General features: G+C 39.1%; 1 protein-coding gene across 1 annotated transcript in view; it reads right to left on the reverse strand.

Annotated features, from left to right (window-relative positions):
• Positions 1-1,912: 1,912 nt before the first annotated feature.
• The window catches only part of nlgn2b (neuroligin 2b), a 67,731-nt gene continuing 41,831 nt past the window's right edge, over positions 1,913-27,812 (reverse strand). The window contains exons 5-9 of the mRNA XM_044223110.1: positions 12,515-12,700; positions 9,464-9,729; positions 9,157-9,310; positions 7,094-7,460; positions 1,913-6,622 (exon numbers count right to left, since the gene is read on the reverse strand). Of these exons, the coding sequence (XP_044079045.1) occupies positions 5,689-6,622; positions 7,094-7,460; positions 9,157-9,310; positions 9,464-9,729; positions 12,515-12,700 (1,907 nt within the window). The 3' untranslated portion in view covers positions 1,913-5,688. The remainder of the gene's footprint in view (positions 6,623-7,093; positions 7,461-9,156; positions 9,311-9,463; positions 9,730-12,514; positions 12,701-27,812) is intronic.

Below are 27,812 nucleotides of genomic sequence, written 5' to 3' on the forward strand. Positions count from 1 at the left end.
ATTTGCAATTCTAAAGAGGGTGATGCTTTCTGAGCTGTTAGAGCATCAGCCATCATCTCAAAATGACAGTAAAGGCAGCAAAGCTGAGTTCTTTGTTTTCAGTAGACTGGTTCATTTGGCTTAGAAGCTGTCTGACCCAAATTTCTGAAGCAGCAGGCCTTTATACATTATAGTTGCAAACTGCCATCTACTGAGGGAGGAAAAGTATTTTCTGTGCTCACTGCTTACAGGAAACCAACAGAGTATTATTGTCTGCAGAGGTAATTGGGTTGAGTGCAAAAGAAAAATGCTATTACGTTACCGTATCAGTCATCTAAACAATTGTGCAATCTATTTATGATGAATCTGCTGAAGTTATAACAAAGATGATTTTGATTACCGTGCCCATCAACCATAAGGGTACCCAGTGGGTTCTAATAACTTGCTTCTTATTGCAGCAATAATTCAAGCCAGTTATTCTAAACCAGAAGTAAGGCTCTGGTTTTCCAGATATGAAAAACTATTAGAAATTAAACACTTGTACACTTGTGCAAGGTCAGAATTGTTTTTTTCCTCTCTTTCTCCTCTTCTTGTACTCTAAAAAAAAAACTTTCAAAACTGCTTGCAACACAACTGCAGGAAGGGTTTTCTTATTGAAATGATCTATCTTCATTCAGGTAATTATCTGTAGTCTACCTATGATATTTATAATACCAAAGATGTAACTGATGTCAATTGATGTAAAAAGATCAATTGATTGGAGCTCAAAATGTGACTTTGGAGAGGTGAAAAGAAGCACAACGTGGTCTAAAAGTACTTATTCGCCAGTACAACACAGAAATCAACGTATTTTGCAAAAAAAGATATTCAGTTATTTCCACATCAGGGCCTGAATGATTGGAAAGCTGTGCGTAAAGCACAAATGCTTTATCCAACAGGACCAGTGCATCAGTTTGTTCCAGTATATTTGCTGTAATATTGATTTGTTGTGTACACCAGCTGAATAAACACAGATCAGAGGACGTTCCCTTCATTAAACTGGTGCTGCCAAGTTATTTTAGGACCTCATGGAATGAAAGTCAGAACTCAGTTTGTGTGGCTTGCACATTAGGATGACACATTTATGGTGAATGCTAGCTATATGCTAAACAACAACCAAAATGGAAAAAAAACTTTATGATGTCCTCAAAGCCTTACCCACTACTATAGCAATAAACACCACAGTTACAGTGGTCATGGCTGTAGTAATAAGGGATAACCGTCAATCTTACTGTGTGTATGTTGTTTTTGGTGTTAGCTGTTCTCTCTCTGAGCGGCCACATCATGTTCTTCTTACTTAAAAAATGAAAACAACATTCATCATCACTTCTCTTAAGCTCCAATAATCAGTATTAGAAATATTGTCAATGAATCAAATGGCTCGATGTGAGAGTCGCTCACAGTGTACAGACCTAACCAACCAACTCTACAAAGCTTTATAGTTTTAAAATGTATGTCTCTCAAATTTACTGTTTTATTCAGGCTCTCCATTTTCAACGGTCTGCAGCAGCGGGCAGCAATTATGAGCACATTTTTTCTATCCCTACTGTACACTAGCAAAAAGCAAATACACAAAGTTAGCAATTAAGCTAGCTAGCAGTCGAACATAGCAGCTAACTAAAGAGGTATTTTTTCTCAGGAGTTGGTGGAGACCAAACCAGAGCTAAAAGGTGTCCAGAAACACGCCTTAAAATTAAAGTTAAAATTGCTCTGTATCTGCTGGGTCAGTAAATAAGCAATTACAAGCTAACAGGTTAGCCATAACAACGTTAAAAGGTGCCGCGGGTTGTGTGTACCTACATGTTGTGTTCTTCTGCCCCTTAGTGGGGAGAAAATGTAATATACAGTAGCTTTAATACTGCATCTCTGACAATGTGATAAAAATGGCAAAGCATTTGTTTAAGAATGTCTTTTAATGTTTTCCAGTTCAGATACACAACATACAGTGTGTAATAGCCTCTATTTGAAATAGAAATATTAACTTTAATTCTTTCAACCCCTTCTGTTCATTATGCTCTCTCACAGTATCTTGAGCTTCAAGCAGGTTACTGAATCAGACTAAATGAAACAGACAAACAGGTGCAAGCCTTCACTTTACCATTCCAGCAAGAAATGTTGTAATAAGAAGATATTTGGATCCTTGTAATGCTTTTATTTTTCTTTTTTTCCCCCCTTACCTTAAGCCAACATCAAAACTGTAGTGTAAACATGTAAACTTGGTGAGTGTGCTTCCATTATCTGCTGGCTGTCCAAACCCTTGTATAAAAACAAAACAAAAACAAAAAAACTGTCTTTGCAGTGCTGTTTTTGTAAGCGTGGGCAACTCAAACTCACATCACACAGCTGGGCCAATAATCCCATGAACAGAATGTGCAGACAAAATTGCAAAAGGTAGCAAAACAACCACCGTGATTAGAGTCTGAAATAAGACCAAAAGAGTACAAAGGATTTCACAACCCCCGAATTACGGGTTATACTGTATGACAATGCTCAAGACAAGGTGAGACACTAGCAACTAAATCCAACAGCATCACGAGTAAAATTCCTTGATTTGTGGTTTGTGTTGAGCACATTTGAAACATCCACCCGATCTCTTGTTTTTCAGCCTCATTTCTTGAATCATCCGTTTTCCCTTCCTTCATCTGTTCTCTGCAGCTGTTCTTTGGCTTTTTAACCAATGAAAGGACTCATTTCACTCAAAAGCTGCCTTCATGATAGATGGGATAGTGCCGGGTGTGTCCGTTATGCTTTAGACAGCCCTATATGCAGTAAGAACATTTTTATCACCACAATATCAAGGCTAACCTGAGCTGCAAGCATTCCTTTTTGTGTTTTTGTTGACCTCAACCATGCTGTGATTTTTAAAAAATTGTTCATGTATGTTAACAGATGTATTCATGTGCCCATAACCTATTCGAATTTGCTCTTGAGATCTAGGAAATAAAGGAGAATCAAACATACGCATGAGTGCTAAAATCACGTAAGTCATCTAAACTTGCACCTGTTGTCACAAAGAAAAGATCCAGCCAATCACTCAAACCAAACGACAAACATAATATTTACAAATTCCAGGTTGTTCTCTTACACTTAAAAAATGTACAGTTTGTTTCGTGTGTTGGTTTTTGTTCTTTTGTCCTCGCAGCTCGCTCCAGTCCAGTGTGAGGGATGGCAGTCTGGCTCCAGAGTGTTGTTATCCTAAGCAGACAGGATACAGAACATAACAAGTAGGGGGAAGGAATCCCCCCCGACTTGCTTTTGTGGTATATGGTGTATGAGTAATGTCTGTCATTAAAGATTTTTTTTTAAATCAGGTTTTTAGAATGCATCCTCTGTGCATTGACAGATCATACTGTAACTGACGAGCTATTTCGTCATCACCATTGAATCACTGTCGGCATTTGTCCAGTGTTGTCCTAATGTCACTGGGTTTTTTTTTCAGAATTGTCCAGAGTGTGACCCTTCTCTGTGTTCAGTTGTGCGAAAGATGTGAAACGCGCATACAAGGCTTTCTCACCTTTTGACCGTCATAAATATATCTGATCCTTTCTCCCACCTTGCAGACGGGAGAATCATGAAACAACAAAAGAGCAGAGGAAAAGATAACCGTCAGGCAGTCTTCAAACACTTGAAGCATGTGGTTGATGTCCATCACAGACAAAAACCTTATTTAGACTATTCATGTATTCAGTCGTTTCTTTTTTTTTGTAACTTAAAAAAGTGCTATCTTCAGGTGAGATTGAGATACAGTGACTGCAAACTTGACAGTTGCAAAAGATAAAGAGAAACAGAGCAAAAAGAGGGAGGAAAGAAAAAGGCTTTCATCAGTCTTTCTGGTAGTTTTGCGGCACAGCCTCAGTGTTAGGAAATGAAAAAAATAAAGAGGAAATATTTACTCTCTTTGTTATAATCATAGTTTTACACAATATTCATCTCTTAATACTTTAATACCTTTTTGAAGTACCACAAAGTGCAGCTGATATTAAAATAGAAAATGTAAATGATTTTCAAAATAAAAAAAAAATCTATGAAGAACAAGGCAAATCATCAAAGTGACAAACAAACCTATCTGTCCACACTCTTTATAAAAAAAAACATCATGCAAATATCCCAGACAGCAAAGTAGTTAATAAAACTTTATATTCTTTTTTTTTTAAACGAGGATATATTGAATCTGATTTCCTTTTAAAGAAGAGACTAGCCACAGTGCAACATTGAGTGTAATTTAAAAAAAAAAAAAGTGTGTGGATCAAAAAGAAAGATGAAGGGGTTGGCACTTTTTATGATGGTAATTCCTTTTGTAAGATACAGTCAGGATGGACCTCTCCAGGCGGTCCACTGGACGCCAGTGAAAGAGGAACTTTATCACAGTACTTGGCACCAAGAATGCTGGTAAAAACGAGATATCAGAATATCTTTTTTTTCATTCATATCCTTACAATTTATTAATAATACATCATTTACATTTGTGTTTTTGTATAAAAGACTCCAAAAGGAAAAGAGAGTCTAGAAGTGATTGCGAGAAAGAGGAAAGAAGTGAAGATGGAAATGGATTATGTCAATGGTTTAATAAGAAGAGCTACAAGGGCAGATGCAGAGAGAGAAAGAGTGTGAGGCAGCGAAAAGAGAGAAGCGGTTAAATGGGCTGAGATGGGGATGCAGACAAAGAGATAATGAGCGAGAAACAAATAAAGTAATGGACATGATTAGAGCCTGTGCGGCGGAGATGCAGTGAGTTCTAATGGGCAGCCTGGATTCCAGGTTGCATCCCACAGACTGAGTATGATTCAGTTATTTCCTGTACCGCCCAACAGTTGAAGCCCCAATCTGGAAATGTTCTGAAAGCAGCATTTGTGAGTATACAGATTTTTAAAAAGCAGGACTTTTGATGGCATTTAGGTTGCATCCTAACTGAAAACAGGTACATAAATTTGTAAAAAGCAGAAATTAGGTTTTAAAATCAATGAAAAACTCATGCTTAAATGTCAAATAGTTCATCCTTGCGCTTCCAGTGCTGTCAATACATTTCACACTAAACAAAAGTCTCCAAAATCAGAACACAGAGACAGCTGTTGGGATATAGTGCTCAACACAGGGTGCCAAATTTCACTTCCAGATTGGGCCTTTAAAGCTGCAATTTGTAAGTTTCAAGAAATCACCGCTTTATGACAGACAGCTTGTTGGGGCATATGTTGCCTCATACAAAGCTACTCGCTACTGTATTATCTTTTCACTAAACGCATGAAAATTAATATATGTATTCTATGTCAAACATAGTTTTACACTGACACAACAACACATGCGCAAAACAACCAAGCTACACATAAGATGCCTGACTGATCGTGATTAGCTCAATACCTCTTTGAGAGAGAGAGCTACAAGCTTAAAGCTGCGTTTGGTAGCAAGAGATATTGAAACAGGGCAAAGCAGTATGTACCTATGATGACAGGCTTCTGGCAAAGGAGTTTTTTTAATCAACTCCCCCTTGATTTATGATTACATTTTAGAGGTATTTCACTGCTTAAAATCTTACAAACTGCAGCTTTATTTGAGGGCTTAATGAGAAAAGACAAAGATATAGTAAAGAAGAATAGAGGGCGGTGAGAGTGAAGTTTGTATGGAGCAGTTTGTGTGGTGCGTCTCTGTAAGCCCAGAGTAGGGTTGTGCCTGGTCCTATACACGGGTGGTGGAGTGTTGGTGTGGCAGGGCATTGTTGCTGTGGCTGGGGACAGGTGTAGTGGAGGGGGCTGGGACGGGGGGATAGGTGTTGAAGGGGTGAAGGGGCTGCATGCTGCTGATGGTGCTGGGGATCATGGTGATGGTATTGGCCGTCATGAGTGGCACATCCTCCGGTGCCCGCCGCAGGGCCAGCGTGTAGTCAGGTGGGCACACAGGCGGCCTCAGGGGTTCCAGGTCACCGTGGACGCCGCGGGAAGGGAGGGGTGTGCCATGCTCCAGCTCCACTCTTTGCTGCTTCATCTGCAGCGACATTAGCTCCTCCTCCTGACTCAGCGCCAGGTCATTGTGTGGTGGGGCCCCTACTACTCCCATGCCAACACCCATGCCCATCGTCGTGCCACGTTGCGGGGACAGTCGGCGGTGGCGTCTCTGCATTAGTTCATGGCGCTTATCCCGTTTGTAGTAAAGCGCGGCAAAGGCCAGCACATTCAGGAAAAGAAGCGAGGCGCCCACAGCTACCGTCACACTCAGCTCGGTGGAGTAGTCCCTAGTCTCACTGGGGAAGGGAGAATAGCGGGGTCTCTCTGAACCGTCGGGCTCAGGATCAGGTGGATAGGTGGAGATTACGGGATGGCGCGTGGAGCGGGTGCCAGGGCTGTGAGGGCCCTTCCAGCGGTTGGTGCCTCCGGGCGGCAGTCGAGTTGTGATGGAGCTAATGATTTCCTTGTGGAGGCTGTGAAGATGTGGCACCAGCTCCAGCCAGAAGGCCACCTTGTTGGCCCTGTAGTTGTCTCTGACACGAGGCTTCAGGCCAATATGCAAGTACTGCTTGTCTTTGGAGCTGAACTTGGTCCAGATGACCTCCTCAAAGCGGTTGGGCTTGGTGTGGATGAATGTGGTGTCCTGAGGAATTGGTAGGTTAGGATCCCTGGAAGAGAGAAATAAAATTTTTACAGCAATTCAGTATATGAAAACACGAGAGCTGATATGCTATTTAAGGTGAGCACCTGTGTAGAAACCTGGTTTGGATTTTACCAGAAAGAATGCCTTGGAAAGAGCAGGTGCTGTATGTCACTGTGCAACCCAGTCCCAAGCCAGATGTTTAGACCCAGATCATGTTCAAAAGCTCCACAGATTCTCTCACCCAAGAAACTATCCCCAAATCTAAACTAAACACAAATTCTATATTCACCTCCAGCAGACTAACTATGTGCCCATAATTGGGCTCAATATGCCAAATTCTGACTTTATTAGTAGGCTAAAGGGACATCGGACTGAAATCTACACTGTGTTACATATGTGCTTGTAAATACTTACTGTACACACTTACTTGATATCTACAATAAGATAAATGCACTTAATATCAGAAAGTAATTCTTAAATTTGGCATTATACTAACCCTGTCTTGGCAAAGTTGGTCCAGTATGTCATGACTACAGCACTGAGCATTACATCGTTCTTAGAGAAGTTACAGGGAAACAGGTCGGTGGCTCCCACCATGGGAATTCCAAACACATAGGGGATCTCATCTCCATGGGCTGCGTCTGCCCACTCTGGCCTTGCCTCGGTCTGACAGTGGTGGTGGAAGGTATAGAAAAAGACAGGCGACTGGAACTCAGCATGCAGCTTGGCAGTGGCAACAGCCGGGGCCACCCACTGATGGTCCGTGAACAGAGCCAGGAGGGTCTTCCTACGCATGTCACTGTTGTCCCTGTCAGCCCAGTCTGTGTACATGAACTTTATGGTTTCCCTCAGGATATCTTTACCTTGAAAGAAATGAAAAGGAACATGAGTATGTACGCAGTGATAGTGTGTGTGGATAAAGGTTTAAGGCTGAAATCTGTAACTTTTTTGGTTTGGTTTTGTAAATGTATGTAGTCTTCACAGTGGTGTGTTGTTAGATTTTCTTTTGACTTCCTGTCACTGTGCTGCTATTCAGTCTCATTGCTTGGACTGTGCCAATAAAGTCAAACCAGAGCCATTGGCCACAGGAAGTAACATAAAGAAAATTTACTGTGAATATAGTTTTATATTGCAAAATCTATGTTATCCTATGCTACTTTAGTGTGTAGTTTCATCACAGCAAATAAATTATCAAAGAAGAGGGACCACTACGACTGCAAGACGAAGGTCACATGACCAACGAAGACAGACAAAGGAGTCAGCAGGCTAGTTTTTGGTAGTCTTGCTAGCTTGAATCCTTATAGCTAAGTTAATCAGCGAAGAAGTGCACAACACAACAAATCTACTCTACAGCAAAGGGAAAAATGCGGCAAAGCTTGTTTATCAACCTACAGCGTTTCTTTTTTCATTAACTTTCATTTATTTTTGACAAAGCAGTTCATAACTGTGATTCAAATGCAAACGCATAATTCATCAAATTTTGAAAACTTTTCTGTATTACACTTGTGTTATCATTTCTTTCTCATATTCTTTAATGTGTGGGTGGGTAGCTCAGCACAAGACTTGCACCAGCTCTGTTCAGAATGTCTGGCTGGAAAAGCATCAGATATGAAGAGGACACATTTCAGTGCTACTGGAGCAGAAAAAAACTTATTATTATTGATTATTAAATATCAATTCCTTCTGAAATGTATCCATTTTATAAATAAAAAACTTACAAAACAGCACCATCAAACCCATAGCCATAATCTATCTGTTATAGCAGCAGTAAACATGCTAGCAGCTTAGCTCGCTACCTGTAGTGCTGGCTTGGCTATCGGTCACATGACTGTCACCTTGTAGCAGTGGCGGAAACATACATTTACTCAAGTACTGTACTTAAATACAAATTTGAGGTACTTCAATTAGTATTTCCATTTTATGCTACTACAATTCAAGGCAAAATGTTGTACTTTTCCACGACATTATATTTATTATAAGTTATACTTACTAGTTACTTAACAAATTAAAACATTACATATAAAATATATGTAAATCCACTGTAAGCCAATGGGGGCTGGGCATAGCTGTGCATGCATGATTGTATGCATTAATACGCATGTATTAATTAATTTATATGATGAGCTTATAAAATAGAATGCATTGATATAGATTTAACTACTCAACAGTGTGTACTAGTTAAAATTAGCTCAGCCGCAAACAATTAAAACAGTAAAATGCTACTTTCACATTAATGAATCAGTAATAATAATCCAATAATATAATTCACATGATGCATTTTTCTGCTCTGAATACATTTGCTTTTGATACATTAAGTACATTTTCGTATTAATAGGCAGAATTTTTACCATATGACTTTATCTTTTAACTGTGTATTTTTATAGTACGGTAGTGTTACTTTAACTTAAGTAAAGGATCTGAGTACTTCCAATTTTGCTCTGCCATCTGTAGTTTAAACATCATTTAAAGTATTTCACAGTGCCATAGAGGCCCGTGGAAAGATGAAGATTTGAGCTTTAAAGTGATTAATAATTTTAAGGTAAAATAGGGTAGGCTGACCATCAGGGTATCCATACAGATTGTCCACAAAGTTGGAGATCGTGTAGTCAAACGAGGCTGCTGATATTCCGTCTTCTCCTTCACTGTCATCCACAAATTTCAGGCCCTCTCCCTGGTTGACACCCAGCAATATGTCGTAGTTCAGGAACTCGCCCTGGTGTCACGACAAACACACACAGCATGACATGACAGTACAGAATGCAGCAGCAACGCTAGGGCGGTAGTCATACACCAAATGCAAGGAAATGATCAACAGAAACAATGCAAGGATTCACTGGATGATATATCCAGAGAAATCAGCTCTGACCTGCTGCATGAGGATCTCAGGGTCATCAGGCACCACGTCCCCGTCTACCACAGGTCCGAAGGCGATGTGGTAGCGTGCAGGCTGGATGTCTTGGTCCACTAGCTCCCGGAAACTCTTCCTCCTCAGGCAGTCCACCAACTCAGCCATGTCCCCCAGAGTGCAGCCAACCTTCCTCGCCAGGATCTTGGTGTACATCACAGGTCGGTAGTTGACTGCCCAGCTGGAGATGGCTGAGCCACTCTGAGCGATGGCCCTCTGGAACAGGCCTACACAGAGCAGGACCATATATAGCAGATATACATATAGAAAACATGCACTCACTTATTCTCTCTCAGTTCAGCACTATTTTTTTAACCTCTGACACACTTTTGCTAACAGCTGATGGGGCTTTCAAGGCCTTACAGTGAGAATGCTTTCAATAATGCACATGTTGGAGGAGGAGCAATCGCAGAGTATTACATACGAAGCAAGATGAAGTAGATATTCTGCTGCTTTTCATAGCCGGACAAAATCTTTATGAACATTAGGGTAGGAAAATGAAGAGACAGCAGCAAGAAAAATGGTGACAACTTTACACACAGCAGTGGGCTTGATGGTCGTGTTGGCTAAAGCAAGAAAGACAGAAAGAGAGACAGAGAGAGAAAGAAAGCTGCTCGCACTGTTGCACCGCTGCACTGTTATGTAAAGTGGCTTGCTGTCCCTCTGTTTTATCTGCAGATTCTGTCATTAATAATTAAGCCCCCCCATATTCTGCATGTGCCCCACCCCCGCTCCTCTCCCTGTGAAATCAATTAAGAAGCCTCTCAGCTGCGGCTCCAGCTCTACTCCTCATCTCATCTCTCCTCTGCACACACAGTACCTTTAAAAACTGTTCACCCTCCAACTTTTTCTGCACTTCGTGGTGTTACAGCCTGACTTCAAAATGGAGTAGAAGAGGATTTTTGCCACAAATATATGCAACCCATAATGATAACGTTCAATTTTCAACATGAGCAATGACTTACCACAATCTTGACCAAAATAATCCAACAATGATCAAAACAAAAAGAGCCAAACCTACCCACTTCTTAAGGGAATTTTGTAGTAATACAACAAGTAGTCAAGTGAAAGTGCCATCAATGTCGATATAATATATAAGATATGTTCATTCAAGTCTGTCTGTGAGAATGAATACTAAACCAGGAAACCCAGAGTCTAATTTGAACACTAGTCTGCTGGTGTGAGTATTTGTCTGTCTATGGACAGCATGCAACACAGCCAACAATAGCTGGCAACTTGACAACAACTAACAACTTGGCCAATACTACCTAATTATTGAAATGCTTTTCCATGTCCCCCTGAATGTTTTCTGACTCTTGATAGATAAAAAGATGTGTGTGTTCCCATGCGCTCAGAATTCTAAGAATCTCCTTCATATAGTACAGATAAAAAAAAAAAATCATCTGTCCAAGGTCAGTTTGACAGTGTGAAGGTTAACAGTTCATTAATAACATAATCTGAATTCTTGGTATTCTTGGTAAGTATAATGTGACATTCCCCTTTTGAGCTCTACCAACCAAGATCGCATCAGAGGATTAGTGATCAAACATCTGCTGGGTATTTTAGAGATCTGCCATTCAAAAACAAAAGAAAGTACAATATAGTCCCTAATAAGTAGTATACTGCAGTGGTTCCAGATGTGGTGCTATCAGGATGGGTCAGTGGTGCCGCAAGATTTATTTGTATTTTTTTTCATCTCATGGAATATTAAAGCGACATTCACATGAACTGTATTTTCATATTATGCTTTCAAACGTATCAAAACGGAGGAATAAACTAAAACACGAATCTAAAACACTGTATTAAAAACCCTGTTAAATATGTAACTCATAAAGGCATCTCACAGTTATCATAGTAACCCAACACATTTCCCAGTACCCAAGATGCACAGCGGTCAGAAATGATGACTGTTCGAGTAGTGACCAAAAGAAGCAAAATGTGTGTGTTTTTTTCATTGAAAACCTAAAATGTAAGCAAATTTTACTCTTGGACAGAATAAAAGAAATTAATTTAACCAACTAGCATACTTCATTTTTATTCTATGTTTAGTTTAAGTTCAATGTTTATCTGCAAATCTGCACAGCAACATGGCCTGAGTTTTAACTGAGTTTAAAACTGAGAATAGGCCTATATCAATTTTCAGTTGTGTGCTACTGATTTATTCCTTTTCTTAACCTTTATTTAACCAGGAACCATAGGGGTGGGAGTGTCATGGAACATTACTGTAAAGGGATGTTGTGGCTCCTATACGTTTATAAAAAATTTGAGGAGGTGTTTTCAACAAACCCCTTAAATCAGATTTTGCACCTGCCTGCAACATTGGTGAAACATCAGACTTGTGAACTGAAGACTCTTAGAAGCCCAAATTGCAAGATTACTGACCAAAAGGGGCACTTTAAACTGCCCATTTATTAAAGGGATAGAAATATTACAGTCTTTTTGGTCCAGTCCTCATTGAGATACATTAATGTGTCTGCATAGAATCACCATAGTAACAGTATTCAAACCATGTAAAAATATCAAATTCACTAATGAAACTCAGTGCTCATGATTTTCTTCATTTGAAGTCCAAGTAAAACATATACAATGAAGTATATATATATACACACACACACCTAATGCCATGTCCAGACAGGATTAGTTTTATTGGAGAAGGGCAATTTTGTCAGTGCAGTTCAGTGATCTTAGTCCTTCATGGAATGACGTTATTTGGGATTATTACAGGGCGTGTGTCCCAAGGTGAGTAATGGTTTTATGGCAAATAACCTACTGTCTTCATCCATCTGTCGACTCTAGCACTGTCCAGCCTGCCAATCTGGTTTTCTTTCAAATAAGTGAACCTTTTTGGTTTTTCATGTTTATTGAAAAAAAGATATATACTATATTGCTGCTAATAGTGGATGAGTCATTTATCTGTAAAGAAATACACTACCTACACTGTCCTGAAATGTTAATCCCCTTTGAGCAGGGTATATGACTACTATTGTGACAATGACAGTGAAAGAACCTTACCCTCGGAGTGGTGGGAGAGGATGAGAAGGTTCACACAGGCGGCACCAGCTCCCGAGCCAAAGATGGTGATTCTCTCTGGGTCTCCTCCAAAGTGGCCAATGTTTTCATTGAGCCAGCGCAGGGCCTGGATCTGGTCCAACAAGCCATAGTTCCCCTTAGCAGACTGGTCCCCTGTGCTCAGAAACCCTGCAGGGTAAATTAGAACAAACACAGTGAGGAAAAGAGAAAGAAAATACAGATTAACAGCGAAAAGAGGAGCGGGACAGAAATTCAGGGGCAAAGGATAACATAATCCTGTGCATTTATTGCATAAAAAACAAAATATCCCACACAAACAGAAGATGGCATCCTGTCATTGTCAGGAACTTCTCAGCCTCCAACTTATTGCAAGTCTGAGAAGATTTCACACAGAAAGCTTGCCAAATTACTCATTTTTAATACCCACGCTGGAAATATAACACAGTTAAGAGAACTTGTCAGCAGAGAGAGGAGGAGAGCAACAGAAGGCATGTTTCACCTACTTCCAGGACACACATTTACACTGTAGGTGCACACCCACAACAAGATAAAATAAACTGAACAAAATGTCACACACACAAACAAACACACACAGAATCCTTTGTTCTTATGATAGTGGATTACAGTACATTACATGTGTTTCAAGCAACACCAGACTATTTCACCCTCCAAGAAGCGGAGCTCTTCAAATTTTCGACAGTTTGGATGACTTCAATACCAAGAAAACATCCAAAAAGATTTCAGTAAACTGCACACTCCTCAGATTAGATGGAGGATGTGATGAAAAAAAAAGCATCTGCACCCATCATCAAGGTGTCCTATTCATCTCTTGATTTTCTTGTGTCACTTCCTGTGCATGAACAGAACTGCCCAGCAGTGCCCATTACAGATGCCAGAACTTTTCTTTTTCCTCAGTTAAACTTGCAATAAGAGATTTCTTTGGCCACTTTGGGGCAGCAGAAACAAACTGTAAACACAGCAGTGACATATTATCACCATTTAAAGTTATAATCCTTAAGATTTTCATCACATCAAACCCAATTTCTGACCCTATTTATGACTTGCTATAGCTGCCATTCCTGCAATGGATTTCAATGGCGTTCAAATGGAGATCCTAGGCATTTTGAAGAGGAAACATATTTGCATTGGTATAGATATATATAAAGTATATAAAGTGATTGCTTGTCTTCTGTTGTATTTCTGACCTTGGAGCTGAAGGAATTGCACATTCAGGTGATAATTCTCTGTGGGTTCATCACTGTGAGCGACCTGTTTCACATACAAGCAATCATGTTAATATAAAACATATTGACAATCTCAGCTTTAAGGAAGATGGAGCTCTCTTCTTTTCTCTAACCATAACTTGTGACTTCAATGGATAAGATGGCTGGACACTATTTTCATCTTTACAGATTTAACAGCTAGGGCGCAATATTTAGGACTTTAGAAGCCAACAACCCTGTCCACTAACTTGTCATTTAGCCACTTAATACAGTGAGACAGTCTGTGTGTGGTTTGAACTGAATAAACCTGGATGGCAGGCAACACCAAACACGTACGGCTCTATACAGTGCAACAATAAATGTTAAATAAATAAATAATAAATTCTTGAGAATTATAAAATTTTGACAGAGTGTTTCTATTTTCACTGCCGCAGCTTTTCTAGCCTTTACGGCACTGGTTTAGCGGCCCAGGAAACTCACAGACCAATTGCATGTGTTGTAAATCATCTCATGTGATGCTACTCAGCCAATCAAATCTGCGACAGCGACTCAAGTCAGTTAGTGAAATAAACACACACAGAGACACAGACAAGTTGGAGAAATAATTTCACATGGTGTGCTCTAAGAAGAGAAAAGTAGACAGCGGAAACAGAGCTTTTAATCAAGAATGGACACACTCTTACATGTTCAATCTTCTCACAGGCAGTTCAGAAGCAGTATGTCTCTTATGTTCCGAGACCGTGGCGATTATTAAAAGCAGCAATGTGCCACTACGAGACAAAGCACAGAGCATCTTTTGAGCAGGTTAACAAGGGGGGTGGATTTTGATCATTTTGCTAACAAGGGGGATGGCATCCCCCCTCATTTCCCCTACTGAGTATAGCCTAGTATAAACACTAACTATACTATTACACTGAGGTCCTGGTGTCACAGTCAGTGTGTCTGTATAAACTATGATGTGTCTCTCTATGGCATAAGCACACATTTGAGTGTTTTTTTTGGTGAATAGTGTAAAGTGATTGTAATTCAGTAAGTGTCTTTGTGTGTGAATTGAAACAGACACATAAGTGACAGAATTAAGCAGTATCTTCTAATGGGCAGTTGGAGGGAATGGGACAGCCGTAAGTACAGTATATGGAGTACACAGAGACAGATGGTAAAAAAGGACAGTCAGCATGTTCTAAAGTGTGTTGAACAGCAAATTAAGTTTCATTGTTGATGATAAGAATGTAAGTGATGGTGATGATGATTAATGGTAACAGCAGTGATGATGATGGTGGTGATGATAACCTGCCAAATTGACCTCTCTCCAACGATCAGTGTGACACACACACGTCTCATTCCACACTCTTCACTGTACTTACACTACAGTTAACAACACTTTAAGCCTGGAGTGTTTTTGGTGGGTTCACCTGGCTTAATTATGATTCATATTACAGAGCGTCATCCAAATTTTTTGCTGAATATATTTCACATCATTATGATTTGTTTCTTCAATGTGGTTATTTGCTGTGGTTCACATTTGGATAATGTTTATAAAACCAGCTACCAAGAAATACGAGAACGATTATTTTAAAAATGTTCACCCCTGGTCAACAGCTTTAGCTAAGTACATTTTGTAAAATATTTTAGCCTATAATCATTTCTCACATTTAATGAATAAGATTATTACATGCTAAACACATTAGGGATTAAAAAAGACACTTATTGGCTGCCAAAAATAACTGCCCAGAAACAGAAAACAACAATGACAACTGCAAGTAACATTCTTGCTTTGTGTTTTGGTACTGCGCCAGCATCTACAGTATGGACAGTATTTATCTCACCTTTACAGAAAGACTGTGCTTGAGTATGTTTGCATGAACAGCAATAATTAAATCTTAAGTAGATTAATGGAAATCTCTATCAAAATGTCCACGTGTCAGTGCTTTTGAATATATGCTATATGAATGTCTACCTAGAGATGAAAACACCTCAAACTAAATGTTCTCACGTTGGTCCACATGTGCAAATTATCTTTTTATCTTGAGAGAACAAATGAATGCTTTAGTAAGTCTGATAGCTGCAGAATATGCAACCACAAATAGTGACCCAGTCTTGTTAAAACGATAATCTTTCTTCTTACCTAATGATAATGAGATAATGATCATGAGAAACCACTGCTCGATTAAATTATGATCTAGAGATATCAGGATTAAGGAATTTATAAGAAACCACAGCTGCTCTCAGCTTCCATAGTGCACTGTTGAGTGTTGGATGGATTATTAAAAACATAAATATCTTGTTACTTTAAATCACATGTATGTATCAATGTATCAATATGTATCAATGTTGTAGAAGAAATATTACCTTGAAAGGATTAATTGATCCCAGTAATCAAGATATAGTTTGCATGTTACTGTGTAATTGTATCATCCTTAGATCATCCCAGCAATTGGCTGGCTCTTAGCCTGATGTGACTCTGACCTGTTAACGTATCACCGCTGACCTGTGCAGCTTATCAAAACCGTGGGCATGTGGAAGCGTCTGCTCCGTGGCTGCCCAGTCGAGTGCTGAGCTGCCTGCCACAGTTGCCTGGCAACTGTCCAGAGCTTCAGGCAAAATTATATGGACAGACACTCACAAAAGCACTTGCATACACATTCAAGCACTTCCATATTCAAGTATACAAACAGCTGCATGCATGTGCACATGAGCACAAAAACAAAGTCAATGCACGCACACAGTTGAGTGTATGAACTAGCATGCTAGCTTGAGCTAGCGCCTCCTGTCGCTCTCTTTGCAAGGACAACATGAAGAGAGGAAATTTGGTTTATCTTCCACCATTGAAGATAAGTCAAACAAGTTCCCACTCTCTTTCTCTTTCAGTAAGTTTTCTTTCTGATCCCCCCCTCCCCATCTGCTGAGTTGGGCTTCCTACTGACTTTAGTGCTGAGAGCAGCAGTTTATGAGGCTGAACTCATGCATATTCAACACTTGCTTTAGGTAACGGCCAAGGAACTGTGAGGAGAGTCATCAACCTCTAAGTAAAGATACAGGCTGAAGACGAAATGAAATGAATGACTGAACTGAAGGAGGGAAATTTAAAACAGAAATATTTACAGTATATTGTATCACGCAGAGTGTCTGATAACAACTGCTGCTTCCATTCATATATCTTGTCATGGTTACAAAAATCTTAAAAAAGGGTATTTTATGAAATCATGAAAGCATAATGAACTTTACCACTGAATGCAAAAAATAGTATAGGACGATTAGTGTTTCTCTAATGTTCACTAATGAGATGAGTCATGGTAAAAGCCATTATCCCTTATTGCATCTACAACAGGAAGATGTATTAGTATAGAGAAAAAGACATGCATCAGGAGGTTTTTTCTTTTAATTTTGAGACAAAAGAGGTGCATTATAGACATCCACATCAAGAGGATGTTTTCAGTATGTTGCACATTATATTTAGTGTACTACATTGAACAGCTTTACTCAGTACATCCTCTGTTGTCAACCATCTCTGTAAAAGCCTGCAACATTCACAAATTCAGAGTCCAGAAGTGTGGTCAGTCATCTGACTGTTGGACTACTGAGACGGGAACATGCATCTGCAGAGTCATTTTTAGGACTGATCAGAATGACTGCAGTGGGTCACTGAACATATTTCTGTGAACAGAGAAGAAAGAACATGAGGAGAGGGAGTGGTTGGGGAGTGGGGAGGAGAAAGGGATGAAAAAAAATCCAGACATAAGACAGGTATTAAACCGAATATTGCCCAAAGCTACTGTCAAATCCTAAATGACAGAGAGGTGAAAGGAATATACTGAAGGACATATTATATAATTTCACTGTGACGTCACAGGAGATGATGAGAGATGTCAAAATCAGAGGGAACAATATTGCCTTTTTATACACACAGAAAAGGTGATTGAAACAAGGCATTGTTTCTGTGTCTATGAGTCACTAAATTAATCAAGAAAAAGTAGAGGCACTATTTAAAAAAAAGGAAGAAAAAAAAACCTTAGCAGATGGCAAATGTCTCCTGCACACTGAAGACTAAAGAATCTGTTTTGATGATTGGAATAAAGTGGATTTGATTATTCAGTATTGTGCAGCAACCTTGGATTAGCTGCTGTGTATGAATGTAACCGTGGATGAATATGACATTTCTCTGTACCGCACTGTATGTACTGATAACTTAACATCTAATTAAATATAATAATAATAATAATAATAATATTTGTTAAAGTACTTCTGTCAATACAAGCACTGACTCAGATGTACAAGTTAGTAAATCCTGTACTGGGCACTGTCACAAAATGTGCAGTGTAATGTCACATTCTCACAAGAGCCTCGATCTATGTGAATAAGCATGTAGTTTAAATAATAATGAGTTTACATATCTGCAAAAAAATCATTTCCATTCTTTGATTCAAAGATTTGCTGCTGTACTTTGCCTCTTGAACATTCTTGTTGGATTATCAACATTTTTACACAAATCTGTTAAATCTCCTTGTTGGCACTGGAAGTTCAATCTGAAGACCTGCTGGCAGATCTGTTTCAATTATGTATCACTCTGTATGTCAAGTATACCCAGACATGAAATTATATTGTAATTGGGCTTCCTCCTGCTGAACTAATGTCATTTCATTACACCGCCCATAGGCTTCCAATGTCATTGTATTTATTACCTTACTTATCTCACTCAATTTCTCTCTCAAAGGTCCATTCAAATGGTACCAAGCTGTGCAATAAAACCAGACTGTCATGCAAATTTAAAAAGCAATGCTTCAAACTTCACACTGACACAAAGACGTTTCAAAGCTTTTCAAATGAAGTTCCATTTCAGAAACAACTGATCATTGATGAAAATCACAGTCAGTGAGAATTAAAACTGATCAAAGGCCCCCATTCAGACAAAATTGAGAAAACTGCCCCTCCCCTGTAGTTCTAGGCTACAACTTGAGCCCCATTTTTTAACCTATATTTGTTTACATTTTGGCAAATTGGCACTGTTAAAAGTATGCCGAATTAGCTACTAGCAATTCCTTTTTGCAATCTATCCATGGATGTACAGACAACTATCACTGGATAACTTTGATACTGAAGAAAACTTAAAACGTGATGATTCTCAGGCGAGTTCAGGAGTTATAAAGAGCGTCTTTATTCTATGATTTGTTAGAGGATTTATGGACGTTTATTCAAGATGGACATCTGATAATAATATCCTCGGAAAGTGTAAGCCACTTTAAAAATATGTGTTTTGTGTGTTAAGATTTGACTTTGACCCAGAAAGAATACAGATTTTGACTCAAATTGCACAATTCACCTCACGCAGTATCTTTGCCTCACACCTCTCCCTCCGCTCCTCCTCTTCAACTCTCGCCTCACAGTTTGAAAATCTCTGATCTAAATCAACAGAAGCTATAAGAAAGGAAGTAACTATTTCTCTAATTATAGTTATACTGTATATGTCTTATAGGATACAAATGTCTTTTAAGTAAGTTTAGGGACTTTTGCAGCATACGGTGATGTGGAAAGTACAGTTGATCTTTTAAGTACTCTAGAGACCATGACATTTTAAATTCCTTGTATTTGATTGGTCCAGCTGTGCAACTGGCTGCCAGCCTGGAAGGCAGATTGGTGTCAGTTTCGGTCAATATACCTATAAGTCATTAGTGTTCAATGTGAACTTTGCCTATATGATTGAAGCAACTGTTCTTGGCTACATTTTTATTTTTCTCAAGAACCTGAAGCCTCCAACCCACACGACTTTACCATCACATTCTACAGAATCACACTTACAATAAGGCCCAGAGAGCAGATAAAGAATATTGCAGCCATTTCTGCAAATCAATAATTTCTAATGTTTAAGTTTAACTTGTACATCCAAAATCTTGGTTTGTATGTGAATCTAATCACAATCAGATTGACACACAAGCAAAATGATTATGTTTTTCTGTGCAGTCATCACAGTCAGTGCACTGTAGGCAAAATGTGGGGAAAGAAGTGTTAACGAGTGGGAAGATTGTGGCTCTGTGCAGGGAGTGGGAGGTGTGTTTCCTTTGTATTTAGGGACAGCTGAGTTGTGAGAAGGCAGCAGGGTGAAATTAATTGACAGCAAAATCTGTGCTGGCTAAAAATACTGTTTATGTCATATTTAAAGCAATGTTTTTGAGAACAACGGGCAACACAATTTGAACTGATTCCCAAGACTTACTGAGCTAAGTAGTATTTGTGCATGCACTGATATTGTTTGAATTCTGCTAAAAAAAAAATATTTATTTGTTTATTTGATAGGGACAGAGCATGTTAATAAACACCAGTATAAAAATACAAGATGTAAACATGCCAGAGTAGCAAAAATGCAAATTTACATCCGTAGTCGCTAGTCAGGTAACAAAAACAGAAACATTACAAGTGACAATATACAGATACAAACATATAATACACAAGTACAAAAAGACAAAATACATTGTGCAACATGATGTTAAGAATGATCACAGTTCTGGTTTGCCTTGAGCCATTGTTTGCGATGGGTCTTAAAAGTGGGGTATGTAGGGCACTCCCTTATTGCAAGTGGTAGGCCATTCCGATATTTACTTCCCTTTACTGACAGCACAGTTTGTCCAAATGTAGTGTGCCTATGTGGCACTTCACAATCCCGTCTAGTGGTGGCCCTGGTGCCAGTGCCACTGTGAATTAATTTAAAGGAGGTGGGGCAAGCCCATACAAAGCCTTATACATAAAACAAGCATATTTAAGTTTTAAAAATTCTCAAAGCTCAGTAAATTCTAATTTTCCAGAATGTTACAATTGTGAAATGAGTGCGGTTTTTCATGTGCATGGGCTTGTAAAATTATATTTAATAACGTATAAGATGGTGTTTACTAGTGTGTCACAAACAGGGTACATTATTTTCGGATACATCATTTTTTATTGATTGATCTGTACTGGACAACTGTACAACAAGCTAAAGTTACCACATATTTTGCTGCATTTTGTAATTTTAAGAATAGTAATATAAAATATAATAGTTATTATGAGTAGTAATAGTAGTAGAGGTATTGAACAGAGGCCAATTTACAAGAATACGTTAGTTACATGCTTTAAAGTATTACGAAGAGTATTAATTGCAGTTAAATTTCATAAGGTTTACTACAAAAATAAGACAAAACCGTTGAAGATAACAGATGTTACAGATGTAACATTCACAGACAAGTAAGACTTAAAGGTCCAGTGTGTAGGATTTAGTGGCATCTAGTGGTAAAATTGCAGTTTGCAACCCTTTGAATACCGCTTGCCTCACTCTCCCCTTCCAAGCGTGTAGGAGACACTACGATGAAACTCGCGAAAAACGCAAAAGGCCCTATCTAGAGCCAGTGATTGGTTTGTCCGTTCTGGGCTATTGTAGAAACATGGCAGGGGCAACATGGCAGCCTCCATGGAAGGGGACCCGCTCCCTATGTTGATAAAAATGTCTTATTCTAAGGTAATGAAAACACAACTATTCCTGTTTTATTTTGTAATATTCTCCTTCCCTCTTGTGTCTGGTAGTTTTGCTTCCTGTCCTTGATTTGCTTTTATTATTTTCACCTGTGTCAGTTGGTTCCACCTGTGTCTCTTTGTCTCCCCTACCTAAGTGTTTTCAGTCTATGTTCTTCCATTGTTCTCTGTCAGATTGTTGTATTCTCTGTCAAGCACCCTCGTTTCTTGTATCCGTTTGTTCTGGAGTCTTTGTTTCCCCTGTGCCTTGCCTGTCTGTGGATTTTGCTTGCTCACCGTTGGACTTGTGTTTCTGTTTTGGACTGCTTACCTGCTGAGAGTTGCTTTTTGCCCACCTATTCAGTGTAAGCCTTTCTTGTTAATAAAGTTATTGATCGGCACCAGCTCTACCTGCTAGTCTGCGTTTGGGTCCTGTTCCCTGGCATTCCCTGTTTCCTGGCTTGACTAATCGTAACATTAACTTCCTTCATCAAAACCACTATTTGGCCATATAAGCTGATTGCTTGAGACTAAAAATGTCTCAACTAATTTTAAACAATACCATATGAATTTCTGTGGTTTTAGACATTTCACTTTGACTGTGTCCCTCTTAATTCCAGTGGGTTTTCCTACACAGACGGTAGTCTCCTACGAAAGGGTGCAACTACATGTACTCTGTCACCAGTTAGGCTTTAACAACTCGACTTTTTTTGTGAAAAAACAACAAATAGGCTAATAAACAAGGCTTCAACCTTAAAGCTGCTCTAATGAATATTTTTACATTAACAATGGATGAAAGGACTATGTGCAACGTGAAGGAAGTCACTCTTAGTGATGAAACCAGAGAATCAGCAGACTCTGTTGTTCCCTTCAGCTCTACGGAGCCTTTTAGCATCTTTCAGCTCATTGTTTTGGTTTTACAGCCTGCAACTTTAATGTTTTGGTTCAGCCTTCTTTCCAGCTGCAGCAAGCAGCTGTTTTCAACAAAAAAGGTCTCTTAAATTCCCTGTTCCTTTCATGCCCAGCACCAAATGGCAGACAAACAAAATTAGCCAATAGCTGGTGCCTAACCCTGAGCTCTGAGTTGATGAACCCTGAGATGGGAAAGTGAGTTTTCAGTTCCAGAACAGCTGATCTGAGTTAGTTCAATCAACTTTGAGTATGTTCACTCTGAGTTAAGCATGTGCAAGCCATCGTCAATGGAGCTCCGATACTACAATTCATCATGGCAACAGGTAAATAAATGGCAGAGCTGCCATTTTAATCCAGTGGGCGTAGAGATATTAATGCATGTTTATGCAGACTGTGCACATTTATCTTTTTTAAAAAATGCCTGAGTCAGAGCAGGGAAAAGTATCAATAAGTTAACACAATAGTTTGGAGTTTTCTTCAGTGAAGTCCATTAATTCATCATTTACCAGACTTACATTTCCTTAATGGATGATGAAGTGGTGGAATCTGACTGTGTATTAGGCTGTGGCCTACTTTACATTTTTAATATATTTGTTCAGTTTTATCTGACAAAACACAGGGGCACGCAACTGAAGATGAAACATATAGTTGAAGATTTAAAAATATAGACTATATGAATATAGATCAAAGACATAGAAACATGATTGTAAGCTCACAATCTGATCCAATAATTTTGTCTTTGGTGGTTTGCACTAGAAAAGGCATCAAGGTTAAAACACAGTATATTTTAAATTTTAGACATCTATTTGGATTTTGGCTCAACAGCATTCAGCTTTATTTCAACTACTTCGACAAATGTAGTAAATTTAAACACAGTCACTGAAATGCTGTTAAAACATATTCAGACTATATGTAGCGTATTTAAAAAAAATCACTTTCAAACCACATTCTGCAGCTACACCATGATCCTGCTCACTGAGAAATATTAACATATAATCTCCAATATTATAGGAATTATGTTCCATCAGTGCGACCAATCACATCATGAGTGATAGAGATAATTATTCATTGATCCTACGTGTCTAAAGCTTCATACCGATTTTTACTATTTAAAATGAAATTACACATCATGTGCAATAAACATTTTACTGCTCTAACATACTGACAGCTGTCTTGTGTGCACTTGAGTCACAGTGTTCTAAAAACAGAAGGACAAGCAGAGGTTTTATTCTGAACTAACTTGATGCTGTGTAATATCTGGATGTGAGGGCAAAAAACGCTGTTCAAAGAAATGACTGACAGCGCATAAAAGTGGTAACTTCAGATAGTCCTGAGTAACAAACTAATATCCAACCAGGATTTAGATTCTGACAGTAAACCTCCACTAACTAACGCGCTTCGATAGCGCTTTGATGCGGACTGAATGAATGAGGAAAGGAAACAGCGTGTCTGGCTCTGGAAGAGGGAGGAGACGCAGAGAAACTCAGTGTTTGTTGAAGAAAACCTGCCAGCCAGCAGGTTAGGTTCACAGACTCGGTTACCATGGTAACTGACCCAGAGCTGAAGTTACCTCTCTTTCTGGAACCGAAAAAATTTCCCTCATCTCAGAGTTAACAAACTCGGAGTTTGCACTAAACCTGCTTTCTGGATTAGACCCCAGAAGTTGGTGGCGGCCAAAACAGAGCTAAATGATTAAATGTTGGACTTGGAACCCATAAACATGACTCCAAATGAATGCTAATGTTGCTCTGTGTCTGCTGGATGTGTAAATAAGAAATTGCTAACAGGTTAGCCATAACAGCTTTAAAAGACGGTCATTGTTGTGAATGCTAATGTTGCTTGGTGAATAAATGGTCATCCAAATGAATGTTAATGTTGCTCAGTATCTTCTGGATGTGTAAGTAGGCAGCTGTTTGCCAACACATTCACCATATCAACTTCGTAAGGTGATAATACAGTATGTCAGTGTTGTGTTTACAGCTTGTTGCACTTCCCCAAAGTGGTCAAAAAAATCTAATCAATAGACCACCAGTATTGATCTCTTCGGGTGTTACCATGTACAAAACATGACAAATTTTCAAAAGAAGAAATTTTGTTTGTTTTGAACTTATCCAAAACCTCACAAAGTAAAAAGGCACAAAGTATCACCCAGCACAATTGTAAATATGAAAAGTGCATTTTGGCAGCATGATAACCAAACAAATGTTAAATTCATAACTGCTTTTATTCAGTGTAAAAGCTGTGGTTATTAAATGTGGTGGTATTTACTAAATAGGTTAAGTTAAAAGCTGAAATTGGTTAGAAAGTGCAGAGAAACATTTCTAGAAGAAGCGTTTCATCTCTCTTCCTGAGGTGAAAAATGTCCTCTCTCAGAGCCCACGATGCTGGGCCTTTCCCCAGAGTTCATTAATTAGTTAATTAGTTAATTAGTCTGAACAGATGGCTATGCAACACAAATCAGAAGGCTCTCTGGGCCTGGAGCAGGAGGAAGGTAGGAGAAGGTGAGCCGAGAAGCAATCTGGAATCTCAACTGTCACCAAACCTCTGAACCAGGATGTGTGCAGCAGACATTTTCTTCTCATTCACCCATTTCACTCCACAACGACAGGGCGTATCATATATTAATAAGAAGATTCCAGAAAGTATGTCATTTTCTGGAAAATTACATGTGTATGTGTAGTACTGGTGTGAAAGCATAAGGCGTTAGACCATACGCAAGGGTACTGTGGTCACACTGCAGGAGCATTTATTTGAATGAATACTTTGCATCACTGCAGATTTAAAAAAGCATTTCTGACGGTTTATTTTTAGACTGCTCCCATCTCCCCCCTTCTGTTTCCTTTTCCCTCACTGTCTCTCTATGATTCTCCCTCGCTCATCTGTCTCTATTCCCTGCTCTCTCTTCTTCCCTCATTCCTGACTCCCTTTCACTTTCTTAAAGGCGCAGGCATTGTATGAAAAGAGGTTGGCATGTGTAAGCTCCGGTGTGTGTAAGTACAGGATAATACTAAAGATTAGAACATAAAACTATTAAAATACAGTATGCTTGTGTTTCCCACTTTGACCCCAATTCAGTGTCAGTGAGGAGTGTCATTAAAAATTCAGATGGATGGTGCATTATTCATATATATATTTTACGCACGGCACTCAACCAAGTAGTGCACACATACTTACACACTGTCACATGCACAAGGGCAAACATGCATGCTTATGCTACACAAACATACAAACACACACACACACACACACAAGGATATTCGCCTTAGTACAGTAACCCATTTAAAGCATATCTGAGAGTGAGAGAGAAAGAGAGCACACATTCGCCCACATACCAAAATTTTCTACAATGTTCAAGGAATCGAGGACACTGCGTCATCCCTCATAATCACTCAGCAGGATCGCTCTCCACCTCTATGTGTATGTATTTTGTATGTACTTTAATGATTGTGTGTGGAAGTTCAGTGTAATAAACACACTGTGCAATGCATGAGTGTACTTCGAACACCTCCAACATGAATCACAGCAACAATATCAATGTAAATTGGCCAGGTTTGGAAACAAGGTCAAGATGTCTGTAAAGGAAGCAAATAAAGATACAGCCGAAGAGCGTTTTGATCAGCCTGTAATTTAATACTACATTCAACAAACCTGATTTCAAATTGTGAACTGAATCTCATGGTCAGTGTCTTAACGGTCACGATTTGTCTGACAGCTGTGAAAAAAGACCACATAACAAGCTGAAATCGAGCAGAATAAAGCTGCAGGTCCAGGTCCTCATTTCACTAACTCTCAGTTTGTCCTTGTCCCCCACCCGTCCCTCTCCATTGGCACTGTCAATAATGGTCTGGATCATGTTACCCTCTGTTAATACTCATTGCAACTCTTGGACGGCATCCTAAACTACTCCCATTTCTCTGTTTATCATTATTCTGATATGTTGAAACAGACGTGATGCAATAAACAAGATCTGATTACCCAACCTGGCAACCGCAATGACAGTCACAGATAGTCTGTGTGCAAACACCTCCAAAAGATGACGCCGAATGTAAATACTTGACTCCACTGATATCCAGCAACACGAGGACTCGGTATACACACACACACACACACACACACACACACACACACACACACACACACACACACAACTCAGCCCACACTCACAGGCCATGCAAGCACTGCAAATCTCCAACAGAATGGACAAATAGAATACCCCTTAATCCAAAAATACACTGAAAGCAACAGACACACATTTCAATTATGTTTTCAATGGCTGAATGTACACCAAAGGCACTAAGTGGTCTGTGGTGTCTCTGAAGTATAGTGAGTCAAATCCTGGCTCTTTTTTTCTGCAGAAGTGCATATTAATACAACAATTAATTAATCAGAAAAATTACATTTTCAGGCTAAGTGACCACAGTAAATACACCTGTTTGTGCTTTATTATGAAATCCCTGCTGCACAGAAATAACACTCAGTGAACAGATAAAGGAATAACTGGGTCTGAGCAACTTTGGTAGCAGAAATGATAACTCAGGATTAATTAGACCTCATTGTGCATGATTTCAAGACTGAAAACACTTTAGAACTGTTTGCACAAAGGCTGCTATTTTACATACACATGTTCCCAGACCTGTAATATAGTGTAGTGTAGGACAGTCTGTATTAATTACAGTCAGGTGTGCAATAGACTTCTGCTACCCGACCCGAACCCTGATACTTTGTCGGGGCATGTTGAGTTCAGTTTGGGTTTGGTTGCACAAAGCTTCAGTACGGGTTTGTTTATTCTCAAATGTAATGTAATAAGAGATTTCTCTCTTTTCTCTCTGACTGTATCAATCGTCTGCATCCATGCCTGTTACTCAATGTGTTGCAACTAGATGCCCTGTGGGAAGAGGGAAAGAGACAGAGTGTAGACACTGTGTTGCATTAGCCTTGCAAGCTAAAGGTCAGCAATGGATGAAATAAAACAAAAATATATGGCTTTGATTCTCAGGTCAGGTTCAGGTCCTAAATTTAGCAGTTCCAGTCGGGTTCAACTGGGTCAAGTCTTAAAGACGCCGGCATAGGCCAGGACCCCATTTCCTCTTAAGTTGCTCTTAAACAGCAACATAACACTAAATCCACTTTTTTTTTTGTTAAAAAATTCTGTGTACAATCACTTTATTACACTATCTATTGATCCTGGTTCCATTCTATAGTGTTCATTACAACAGTAGATATTTGCCTTATTTGCGGGGTGTTAGGTTGCTTTGTAAGGCTGAGATCATTGTAAAATCCATCCTACAAACCTTATTAAGCTTAAGAAGTGTTTCCCCAAAGCATCGTAACTTAAGTTAGAAATGATCGTAGATTCAAAAGTATCTCCTGCCCAAACTGAAAACAACACGTTTCACTGACGTTTTGTTCCTGTAAAGTCTATACTTTTATCATGACCACTGATGCTCTCTGTTAAGTGACTTTTTATGTAAAATAATGACTGATGATGTAATGAAGATTAATTGAGAAAATGAGAAAACGGACACACACATTGAGGAACATGGAACATTTGTTTTGCCCAATTGATCTGCCAGTTTCTGTCGCCATCGTCCTCCTCGCCCTCTTTTTGCATACTATATTAATCTGTTCTGGCTGATATGCAACTTTACTGTTTTTAGTTTCCATAACTTCTC

The sequence above is a fragment of the Siniperca chuatsi genome, linkage group LG14 (genome assembly GCF_020085105.1).
Source record: "Siniperca chuatsi isolate FFG_IHB_CAS linkage group LG14, ASM2008510v1, whole genome shotgun sequence".
NCBI classification, from domain to species: domain Eukaryota; kingdom Metazoa; phylum Chordata; class Actinopteri; order Centrarchiformes; family Sinipercidae; genus Siniperca; species Siniperca chuatsi.